The sequence below is a fragment of the Vulpes vulpes genome, chromosome 1 (genome assembly GCF_048418805.1).
Source record: "Vulpes vulpes isolate BD-2025 chromosome 1, VulVul3, whole genome shotgun sequence".
NCBI lineage: Eukaryota > Metazoa > Chordata > Mammalia > Carnivora > Canidae > Vulpes > Vulpes vulpes.
The window spans coordinates 55916397-55928617 of NC_132780.1; the positions used below are offsets into that span (position 1 = coordinate 55916397).

Consider the following 12221-nt stretch of genomic DNA (forward strand, 5'->3'; position numbering starts at 1 on the left):
CCGCCTTCAGAAACGGGGGCCCGCGCTGCGATCGGAGGCGCCCCTGTCTACACTGGCGGCCCCGGGGTCCCGCAGGGGGAAGGGGATGGCGCGCGGGGCAGCGCGGGGCAGCAGGCGCCCGGGGCCGGCGAGGGGGGGCGGGGACCCCGGGGCGCGGCTGAGCGAAGGGGGACGCGGGGAACCGAGGCCGCAAACCCCTCCGGGCCCCCCGCCCCTCGCTGCGCGGCCCCGGGGCGCAGGCGAACCGGCCCGCGTCCGCCCGAGGCCGGCGGCACACGGGGAGCCTTCGGGGCCCTCGCGTCCGGGGCGCAGACGGCGGCGGCGGGGCGTCCCCAGCCCTCCGGCCCGTGCCCCGCACCCGGCGGCGGGGGTGGCAGCGGCGTCGTCCTGGGCGCCCCGCGAGCTCCGGGCGGGCTCCTCCGGCCCCGGCCCCGCAGCCTGCAGCGCGCCCTCCGCGGGCACCAGGTCCCCGGGGGGCAGGACGCGGCGCCCTCCGCGCGCCCAGCTCCCGTGCCGGGCACCCCGAGCGCGGCGGAGGGAGCGCGGGCGCCGGATCCCGGACGACCTGTCGCGCGGCCCCACCCGGAGCGGCGGCGGACGCGGGCGGCCCGGGAGGCGCGCCCGAGCTTGGTGGGGAAGCGCACCGTCCGCGCGCGTCCGCCCCGCGGGGCCCCTCGGAGGAGCCCGACCCCGGCCGGCCCCGCGCTCCGCGTGCCGGGCAAGGGCGTGGGCGGGCAGCCGCGTCCCGGGCCGTCCCCAGGCGCTCGCGGCGCTGCAGCCGCCCAGCCGGGGCGCCCCGCCCGCCCTCTCGCGCCCCCCGCGCCCCCCGCGCGTCCGCCGGCTCCCGGGCTGCTCGCCCCCCGAGCGCGGTCTCCGCGCGCCTCCCCCGGCGCGGACTCGGCAGCTCGGCTCCCCGCGGTCCCCACCCCCGGCCCCGGGGGCGCGCAGACACCTCGAGCCCGTCTAGCGAACGCACGCGGCTTCCCCTCGAACCCGGAGCAGCGAGGGGCGGCAGCCAGGTTCGCGCCCGCGGGGATGCGGCGGAGGCGAGGGAGCCCCGAGGGGGGCGAGGAGCCCGGAGGGGGGCGAGGGCATCCGGAGGGGGACGAGGGAGCCCCGAGGCGGGCGAGGAGCCCGGAGGGGGGCGAGGGCATCCGGAGGGGGACGAGGGAGCCCCGAGGGGGGCGAGGAGCCCGGAGGGAGGCGAGGGCACCCGGAGGGGGATGAGGGAGCCCCGAGGGGCACGAGGGAGCCCCGAGGGAGGCGAGGGCATCCGGAGGGGGACGAGGGAGCCCCGAAGGGGGCGAGGGCACCCGGAGGGGGATGAGGGAGCCCCGAGGGGCCGAGGGCGCGGGGCCGCCCGACAGGTGGACGCGGCGGGGGAGCCCTGGCGCACCAAGCCCGGCACTTACTTCTTCGCTGGCGCCTTCCCCGGGAGGCGTTTTGGCTGCCGATGTATTCCATAAAGTTCAAAATGATAAAAAACCAAGAAATGAGTCGCAAGTGCATAGTAACCCAGTAGCGGTTCCCGTCCCTTCCTCCTGCTTCTGTTAACCGTAGCAGCAAGCGTCTGGGACCGGGGCAGGCGCTGGGGCTCGGGGCGCGCGAGCCCGCGGGGACGACCTGGCCCCGGGCTCCGAGGGGCGCGCCGGGCGGCCACCCGAGCGGGGCGGGCGGGGACGCCCACTACTGGACGTGCCAGCTGCCCGAGCCCGGCGCCGCGGCGGCTCCGCGAGGGTGGCTGTCGGCACCGCGAGCGGCGCGGGCTCCCCGGGCAGCGAGCGGCCTCGCCGGGGCGGCCGCAGGTAGCATGGTGCGCGGCGGCGGGTCCGGGTCCGGGCGGCGGGTCCGGGCTCAGAGGCGGCGGCGGCTGCGGCGACAGCGGCGGGGGCCCACGGATCGCAGCGCAGGGGGCGCCGAGGGCAGCGCGGCCATGGCCCAGGGGCGGCGGACAGACCCCGAGCTGCTTCTGCCGTCCGCGAGCAGGAGCCGCTCCAGTGGAGGCGGGCGGGCGGGCGGCGGGGAGGGAGGGAGGGAGGGGGAGGGGAAGGGAGGGGAGGGGGTGGCTGCGGGGGGCGGGAGCTCGGGGGCGGGGAAGGAAACCGCCGCAGCAACAACCCCGAGCGACCTCAATAACTTTCAATTTCAAGAGGGAAAAAAGGGAGCTGGAAAAGTACAGGCGCTGCGATTTGGCAGAGGGACGGGAAGAGGCGCCTAAGGGGTCCCGGGTCTGCGGCGGAGCATCTCCGGGCACCGCGCGGGGCGCGGGGGGCGCGGGCGGGGGCGGCGGGGCCGGCGCGCCGAGCGGGGTCCCCCGGGGGCGCGCCCGAGCTGGGGTCCGCGGCCGCGACACCCCCGCCCCCGCCTCCGCCGGCGAGCGCGCGCTCCCCCCTCCCCCCGCGGGCTGTCCGGGCCCCGCTCCCCGCACCGCCCCCCGCGTCCCCCGCGCTGTCCCCCGCGCCGCCCCCTGTCCCCAGCGCACCCCGCACACCCCGCGCCCCGGCGCCCCCGCCTGTCCAGAGCCCGCGCCCCCCGCCCCCCGACTTCCGCGCGCCCCCAGCTCCCGGCGCCCCCGGCTGTCCAGGCCCCTCGAGCCCCTCGCGACCCCCGCGCCCCCCGGCTGTCCAGGCCCCCCGACCCCCGAGCCCCCGGCTGTCCAGGCCCCCCGACCCCCGAGCTCCCGAGCCCCCAGCTGTCCAGGCCCCGCGCCCCCGCGCCCCCGCGCCCCCGCGCCCCCGCGCCCCCGGCTGTCCAGGCCCCGCGTCCCCGAGCCCCCGGCTGTCCAGGCCCCCTGACCCCCGAGCCCCCCGGCTGTCCAGGCCCCGCGCCCCCGCGCCCCCCGGCTGTCCAGGACCCCCCACCCCCGAGCCCCCGGCTGTCCAGGCCCCGCGTCCCCGAGCCCCCGGCTGTCCAGGCCCCCTGACCCCCGAGCCCCCGGCTGTCCAGGCCCCCCGACCCCCGAGCTCCCGAGCCCCCAGCTGTCCAGGCCCCGCGCCCCCGCGCCCCCGCGCCCCCGGCTGTCCAGGCCCCCCGACCCCCGAGCCCCCGGCTGTCCAGGCCCCCCGACCCCCGCGCCCCCGGCTGTCCAGGCCCCCCGACCCCCGCGCCCCCGGCTGTCCAGGCCCCCCGACCCCCGCGCCCCCGGCTGTCCAGGCCCCCCGACCCCCGAGCCCCCGGCTGTCCAGGCCCCCCGACCCCCGCGCCCCCGGCTGTCCAGGCCCCCCGACCCCCGAGCCCCCGGCTGTCCAGGCCCCCTGACCCCCGAGCCCCCCGCTGTCCAGGCCCCGCGTCCCCGAGCCCCCGGCTGTCCAGGCTCCCCGACCCCCGAGCTCCCGAGCCCCCAGCTGTCCAGGCCCCGCGCCCCCGCGCCCCCGCGCCCCCGGCTGTCCAGGCCCCCCGACCCCCGCGCCCCCGGCTGTCCAGGCCCCCTGACCCCCGCGCCCCCGGCTGTCCAGGACCCCCCACCCCCGAGCCCCCGGCTGTCCAGGCCCCGCGTCCCCGCGCCCCCGGCTGTCCAGGCCCCCTGACCCCCGAGCCCCCCGGCTGTCCAGGGCCCCCCACCCCCGAGACCCCCGCTGTCCAGGCCCCGCGCCCCCCGCAGCGCAGCTGGGCAGTCGGCACCGAGGCGGGGGCTGCGGGGCGCCCGTCTGCGGACTGCTTTCCGGGGTTCGCCCCCCCCCCGCGCCCCGCCGCCCCGCCTGCGGGCTCCCAGGGGAGGGGCTCTCCCGAGGACCCGGGGGCGCGGACGGCCACCTGGCCCGAGCGGGGACCCGGCGGCGGCGCGCGGGACGGTGCCTGCGGCGGTTGGGCAGCGCCTCGGCGGCGGCCCAGAGGGTCCCCGCAGCCCTCCCGCCGCCCCGGCCCGGCCCCCCGGCTGGCGCCCCTCCCCGCGCCCCCGTCCCCCGATCTGGAAAAGCCCGGTGTGCGGCGGCGGTTCTCGCCCGCTCCAGCGAGACTGACCCTTGCGAAGGTTTCTCCCAGGCTTGGGGGGCGGGGGCGCGGAGGGTCCCCCTTCCTGCCGGGCCCCTGGCAGCGGGAACCAGGGTCGGCGGGTCTACCCAGGGGTGGGGGTGGGGGTGGGGGTGGGGGGTGGGGGCAGGCCCTGCACTTCTGAGCGGGGCGCCCTGGCTGCTCCCAGGTGAGCGTCCCACCTCTTTCTTCCAGTAGCACAAGCCGATGAGCTTCCAGAAGCTCCTGAAATACCACTTGGGAGTCCTAAGCCCCCGGAGTGATTTTAATAGAAGCTAGTCGGGAGCCGTATTTAACAGTATCCGAAGGACTATCCTTTGTAGCCGTCCAGTTGTACACCAGCCCTGAGAGGTCACGCTGAAAAAGTCCCTGATTCATGAACCCCTTGCTAATTCTTAGGCTCAAATAATTTAGGTTTAGAAGACAGCCAGAGCCTTGCTGGAGAGCAAGCGAGAGTGGACTTTCTCCCTCTTCCCTCCATCTATGATCCCTGAACTGGGTCGCCTCCTGAGTGCGTGTTTATACATGGAAGGGATAAAAAGGTCATCGCTCCTACCCATCCCATTTTTTTTTTTTTTTTTTTTTCAAGCTCACAGTGCTTCACATTGTTGTATTTCTCTGAGGTCTTCAGAGGTGTAGTTGTTACACATCCCAGAAGAGAGGACTTAGGAGAGGAGATGGCCTGGAAGCAAAAGGAGAGGAGCGTGAACTACACATTCTTGTAAAAGCGCTAAAAAATTAGAATCTGAGAGGCTGGCCTTTCCATGCTAATTCCTTAATTAAATGTTATTAATTGCTTTGCATGCCTGTATTGGAATTTTGAAGGTAGGAATAGTTTTCTATCGATTTTATATTATGGGAAAGACAACAACCCCATCAGGGTTATGACTTTTGGCTTATTTTAAAGAATTCCCATTCACAATTCTTTCTCTGCGGTAGAATGGTATTTTCTGTACATTGTGCGCGCGCACGTGCGCGCGCGCACACACACACACACACACACACACACCATCTTTATCTGTTGCATAATGTCCAGTTGCAAATGACTGAGTTTATCACTTTGAACCAGAAAAGTTACAGATAACAGGACAATTCCAATAATGATTATCCAAAAAAGAAGCTACTCTATTTTTCTGTGCCCGTCCCAGTCAGCTTTGCTTTCCTTCTTACTTAATACCTCAGATCCTGAATATCTGCACCATAAAATGTGGGGGATTTAAAGGCTGTGGGAGGCTCCCTTTGAAAAGGACTCCAGAGACTGCCTTTCTAATCCGGGATACTTGAGCCGGATGGGATGAGATTGCAAAAGGGATGTAAAAAAAGCAATTTGGTGAACGACTTCAGGGGGAATAAACACGAAGAAAGACATTTACTTTTCACTCTGTATTGTGCAGACATATGTTAGTTTGGATGAGAATAGGAATGACAGTGTAAATAAATAAACAAGCAGAGCGAGAAGCTGCAAGTCTTGAGCCATCCCAGGAAAGGAGCCCTGGATGCAGGGTGCAGGAGAGGCTTGTCAAGGAATAAGCGCTGTTCTGAGGAAACATAAGGAAGACATTAAATAAATGGAGAGTGTATTCTTTCTCTCTTGACGCTATGCTTTAGAATAACTTTTTCCTGATCCATGTTACCATACTATTAAATGTGTGTTTACTTGCCTGCCTGAGTCCTCCGGTCCCTCCACTGCCCTAGCAGCTTAAGGAAAGCATGCCGCAGCCTATTTTGTGCAACATGGTACCTTTTTTTTTTTTTCTAAATCAATAAAACAACGCTCCTAGAAGCCTGTGGCTGCCAGAGGATTCCAAGGCCCAAGCCTAAAGCAAGTCAAAAACCATAGGCTCAGCATAGAAGTCAACATTTGCTTGTTGTTTTTCTCCAGAAAACATTAAAGGCCCAGGGAGTTTGGATAACCAGGAATTTAAGAGAGTCGAGCCAGGAGAAGAGAATAGTTTTGGATAAAGATGGGGGGGGGTGTGTGTGAACACATCCAGAGGAGTCACTGCAACCTCTCCTCTGCCCCATGCCACCTCCCCCACCAGGCAGCGACAACAGTTACAAAGTTATTTTCGTCCGCTGCAGGAGTGGCACTTTAAGGAAAGAAAATGATTGTCATATTGTTGAATCCTTGCTCAAATATGTGAAAGGGGGTGTGCTCCAGAACGAGAGAGCAAGCCCAATAGCTTGGAATGGGCTAGAACTAGTAGTGATGAGAGATCCTTGGCAAAGTTGGGGCTGACATCAGTCATTCTACCACAGAGCTAACATGCAGATCCTGAAAACGCTCAGCTCTCTAGTTACTCAGATCTGGAGGCATCTGAGCAAGTCAAACGGGGTATTGCCGGTGGGGTCTGGGTAACTGACGCAGCTAGAAGTCATCCTCGAAATACCGAGCAGACGGCAGTGTTGAGAAGCCGTGGAAATTAGCAGATGAAGGAGAGCTGCTATTTTTAGAGTGAGAAATAAAGGAGACAGAATTATTATAGCAATTTTCAAAAAAAAAATGATTAGATGGTTATATAGCATTAAGAAAATGAGAAAGTCAAGACCCGTGATGGATTACTTTCTGTCAACAAGAAAGAATGTTCTTCCTCCCAGATGAAGTTATGGGACACTTAGAAAATTGTGGCGAGCACTGTCTGCTGTGCCTATTTTTAAAGTCTTCTTTCTTTCGCAAGTAAGCTAACGCTGGGCTCATTTAAAAATGAATATCTGGTATTATTTACTATAAAGGATTTAATGCCTCAGGAATTTTTTTTTATTATCATAGAGTTTTAATATAAAGAGCCTATGTGTTGTGGTAAGAAGGGCTAACTAGACTGGCAAGCTGGGGACCAAGCTGGGGATCAAGGTGAAGTTCCTGTTCCGTCTTTGTCATTGCGTTTCGGATTTCTTCATCTGGAAAATGAGAACATACAACTAAATGGTCTCCCAAATGCCTTTTAGCTCTGAAGATAATGGCCATACATCCAAAAAGAAGGGCAGGCTTGTAATTGCAAATGTCAATGCCATTTCCAGTTACGTGACATCACAGCGTTCACTTACAGAATTGTGTTTAATTGGATAGGCCCGGATTTAGAAATCTCACAAACTTGTTGATTTCTGGAAAGGCCTAACCCAAGAGAATCCTAGATGCCTCCGGCCTGGCAAAATATACCCAGCACTAATTCAATCTTTCTAGTTGTCTCTACACTTTGAGACAAGGAGGAACAGACTTTGGACCTCAGATTGTGGGAAGACGCCTGGAGTGGGTAGGGAGAAAGACTTTGAGCTAGCTGCAGATACCACAACATCTCAGCTCCTGTTTTCAGGAATCCCAGGCGGGGAAGGAACAGGGGTTTCATTGAAGGAAGACTTTCCCTTTTATTTTGTGTTATTCCTTCCTTTTTTTCCATCCGTATCTTTGGATGAGGATTTACATCCATGTCTCTCTTGTCCTAGGAAACTCTGGAGAAAGTCAACAGTGAGGTTTAAGTGGCTGTGGTCACGGCTCTAGGTCGAGGGTTAATATCAAAGACCTGAAAGCATTATAAGATGGAGAGGGCAAGGCTAGGTGAGGGATAATTTTGATGAGCATCTTTTTTTATAGTTGTTTTTGCGTGTGTTACCTGCAAGACGGCCTCAAAACACTTGCTTCATAGAGGAGACCCCTGAAGCCAGTGAGGTAATGTCACTTAGCTAACCTTATATAGAAACGATCCTGGTTATTTTATTTTACCCTGATACCTATTTTCTCTGTCCTCCCTGGCCCCACGGTGTTGACTTCTATGGACCAGTCATCAGAGCCTCCTTCTTCTGCTTTCTGGTTGGGTTCAGTCAATGGGGACCCCAGTGGGTGCATGCAAGGAAAGAGTGATTCTCTTCCCTTCCTGCTTTGGCATCATTCTGGAAACTGATGCATCCCTCAGGGGGACTACAGCTTTGTCCAGAAGCCCTATTCCCTGGCTCCAGCTCTCAACCAGGTTTCAATAACACCATTTACTTGCCCTGCCTCTTTTAGGCCTAGGACTCGAAATGACTTCCCACTATTCCTAGTCCTTGGGTTCCTCAACATCTCCTGTTGTACCCCTTAACTCTGCACTAGTATAAATAGTCCTTTTGTAAAAGTACTTTTGAAAATCCTTGCTAGGTCTTTAAGGGACACATAAGTATCAAAGCTGGGGCTTGAAACCAGATTGTCTGATTTAAAACCAGTGATTTTTTCCCCCCATGTTATCTGGCCTTCCCAGAGAATGCACCCTGATTAATACTGAGTTTGAGTGAAAAGGAGGAGGATCAAGGGAGGCTTCTCAAGTAAGGAAGACTGCATACAACAGACATCAGAGTAAGGTCATGGGCTAAACTGGAGTGAATTACTAGAATCAGAATGGCAAGGAGCAGAGCAAAGTTCATGTTCAGCTTTGTAGCCAGGCATTAGAAATAAGGTGATAAACAGGAAAAGAAGGAGCAAGACAGGACATGGCATCAGTAAAAGATGGCATTGACTGTAAGGCTATTTTGACTAAGTCACTTCTTATTTATTTATTTTTTCTCCTGCCAGATCTGAAACCAGCCTTGAACAATCCATAGGTAAGTAAGGGTAGCTTATTGGAAAGGGTGGTAGAGGGTAGCAGCTGAAGGTAAACCAATCGTACATGCGTCCAGGCTAGACAAAGAAGCAGAGTTGTATTTAAGGTCCTTAAGTCAAGGATATTGAAGGGATGACTTGATGGTTTGTGTTGGTGTTCTGGTTAAAAGCGACGTTATAGTTTATGACGGAATCAAAATGGCACATAGAGGCATATGTAGACATGCTTAACACCAGGCTTTAGGAAACCCATCTTTAGAGCAGCCATATTAAAAAATATGGATAACTACCTATCATGTCTGGTTTACATTTGTTACTACTGATGTGTTTGGGTAGTCACTTTTGGTCAGTTGATTACTCTTACTTCAGCGCTCACCGACCATGTGGCAAACACCATGCTAGCTTCGAGAGATACAAAACTTATGAAGACCAGGGCCTTGCCCTCAAGTAGCAGACCCTCAGTGAGGGAGGCAGGAACATAAACCATTGACACTTTGGTGAGACAACTGCTGTGTGATAAAGGCTCTGTGGCGTGCTGTGGGGAGAGGAAAGAGAGACGATGCTTGGGGTGGGAGTAGAGATAAGCCCTGTGTCCAAGACATACGGCATGTAAAGGACTTGATGGTGAGTCTCAATGTGGATGAGGGAAGATTTCTTCCTTTGCTTTAGACTGGTACTTATTCAGAGGTGGAGGTATAAGCTCTTCTTCTGTCTTGTTCTCTGGAGGTCAGTGGTCACAGCTGGCTGCCTGCTTGCTGGGGAGGAAGCCATGCTCCGGGAGTGGTATCAGGCCTCCTCCTCCCCCAGCAATTCAGTGTGGCTCAGCATTGACCATGTGGGAGTGTTGTTAATGGCTGATACCTGCGAGGAGGTCTGTGTAGGTTAATTATTTGACTAGTTTACTGTAGATACACTGTGGTTAGATTCTTCTCATGTGAGAGAAACGACACTTCGTTTCTCCTCTTTTCTACAAGTGTTGGAGAGTATTTAGGGTAACCAACAAAGAAATGAGGGCCAGCCTTCCTAGGTGTCTGGCTGCTTTTATTCTCCTACCCCAGCCCAGTGCTTCACCATTCCCCACACATTCTAGAATTCCTTTGCAACTTGTTCTCCCTGTTTTGTTTTTGTTTTTGTTTTTTTTTTTTGGCCCCCACCCTTACCCAGAAGTCTTCTGCTGAGCCTCATCCATCTGACCATCTGGTCCTCTCTCCACATTAGAAGATCTCTATTCTGAAACCTAGTCTTAGCTCACATAGTAGTGCTAAAGGGCTGGCTTAGCCCTGCCCTTCTTTCCTCTTTTCTTCCATATAATTCTTTCTTTCTAGAAACATATTCTGGTTTCACATTGGCCTGTGGGGTATGCCGCAGACGTAAGGAGTTAGAACCATTATGAGGAATAGAGGGGGTTCTTCTCAAGGGCTGATGCTCCTGACATTCACATGCTAACCGGCTTGCCATGTTTTCCAGTTGCCTCAGAGAGGAGACATGTTCTGCAAGAAACGGAAGGAAAACAAAGCACCTTCCTCCTAGGGAGATTGTGTTCTGTTACGTGTTGCTGTAACCATCCCTAAAACGTCATGTCTGAAATTATGGACTATTCATGGTTTCTCACAATTTTGTGAATTGACTGATTCTCCTGCTGGTCTCCCTGCCTATGTGCAGACACTTCCTTCATATGCTGTATCCAACTGTTGGGTCACTGGGTTGGCCTCATCTGAGATGCTAGAGAACGTAGGCCTCCCTCCTCCTGTGGTTTTTCATCCTCTGAGCATGGAGCTCTTTGGGCTCTAGATACATAAAAAGGGGAAGCTGCAAGCCCTTTGGAAGCCCTCCAGTGTCATTTTCCACTACATTTTGTCAGTCAAACAAGTTACAGGTCTGGCCCACATTTCATGCTTTACCTAATAGACTCCATCTTTAATATGAGAATTATTCGCTGTTTTTAACCCATCACAGAGCTAATGAATGGGTTACTGATCGTTGTATAAAGTCAAGCTTTCCAACACCTTGGCAGGTCAGAAAACTGACCCTGAATCGAAATAAGAAAGCAAAATGAGGTTTACCCTATTCCCCCTCTGTAAAGGCAGTTCTGGTTCTAGATTAGTTGCTTTCTCTGGATTAAATTTAAATTCTGGTCTGGAGACCTCAAACTATCAAATCAGTTCAAAGTTCCAGACTAGTTTGTGTTAAAAGTTTTGGCCTAAAGTCCATTAATAGAGAGTTGTTATGGTTTGGAACTCACAGAAAAAAAAAATTGTTGGGCATTCTGATTGTGGGGGGAGTCCTAAGGGTGACTTTATGTAGCGGTGACTTCAGCCTGGTATTTTCCTTCCTTTCCTTCTTGTCTCAGAAGCTAAGATAGCATTACTTAAAAATTACGAATGCAACATAGAAGTCTTCTCAATAAAAAGAGCACTGTGTAAATGCTTTCTTGTCAGGAGGCCTCTCTTTTGTCTACTAACATTGACTGAAAGACTTAGCGTTTTAGTGCATGGGAATGTGAAGTCACGATCATTAAATTCCATATTTCTAAGATTTAATGAAATAGATACATTCATTTTGCGCTACAAAATAGAGACCTCTTCAGGGTTTTAGAAAAGGAGGCAAGTAAACTAATGGATTTACTCCTTCACTGTTAATTGATTCTCTGACTTACTTAGGAATGATGCACTGATTTTGCATGACTTTATGGTGAATTTTCATTCTTTTTAATCATAAAGATCAACACTTTTTCAGTGACATTATAAATTACATAAAATATGGTCTTTCACATTTTTGTTAAAGAAACATAACATAGTATGATAGACATTGAAGGCTAGTCTAACTTCTATTAGGTAAGTAATAACTTGAGGATATTTTCCCCAAATAATGATACTTATACCTATGGCTTGCTCTCCTCTGTGTATATGAATATGTATACATATTTTTCATCTATTTGTTCTCATTGATGAAATTATGCGCATCCTCATGTACACCACTTGACATCATCACAATTAGAAATTTATTTTAAGTGCCAATATTCTCAAGAAAAGTTCAGAACTAGTGAATTATTTTAATTTGACTGTTTTCTTTGTAACAGATCTCTGACAAGGCAAGGGGAAAAGGTCCGACCCGTGCAAGGCATTATGAAATGTGAGTATTGGGGAGATTTGTATCTAATAAGGATGCTTACTGGTTATGAGAGGTGAAAAGAGAGGGCAGACACAGAAAAAAGCAGCGGCAAAAGGGAGGCATGAGTGTTTCAAGGATGAACTTAGTTTTCTAGGGATGGCCCAATAAAGCATTCATAAAAATTTAGACACTTTACTGCAGTCTGTTTAACGGAGGAGGAGATTGTGTTAGAATATAAAATGGATTGCTCTAAAAATTCCCTGATGCATGGATTGCTCTAAAAACATTTAAAATTCATGTCCTATGACACAGGAAAATTATCCAGAACGTACACTACAGATCAAAAGAACATGAGTACAAATGCAAATCAGAACCATGATGAGTTATCGCCTCACGCCCATCAGAATGACTAGTATCGAAAAGATAAGAAATAACAAGTGTTTGCAAGGATGTGGAGAAAAGGGAAGCCTTGTGCACTGTTGATGTACAAACTTTCAGTTATAAAATATGTACCTTATGGAAATGAAAAGTACAGTCTAGGGAATGAATATAGTCAATAATAGTATGATAACTC

General features: G+C 55.4%; 1 protein-coding gene across 2 annotated transcripts in view; it reads right to left on the reverse strand.

Moving 5' to 3' along the window:
* RSPO3 (R-spondin 3) overlaps positions 1-2004 on the reverse strand; it is an 84501-nt gene extending 82497 nt beyond the window's left edge. Inside the window, exon 1 of one of the 2 annotated variants that reach the window (XM_026013399.2) lies at positions 1413-2004. In XM_026013399.2, coding sequence (XP_025869184.1) covers positions 1413-1509 — 97 coding nt within the window. In that variant the 5' untranslated portion in view covers positions 1510-2004. The remainder of the gene's footprint in view (positions 1-1412) is intronic. The other variant, XM_026013400.2, reaches the window with a different exon arrangement.
* Positions 2005-12221: the final 10217 nt, after the last annotated feature.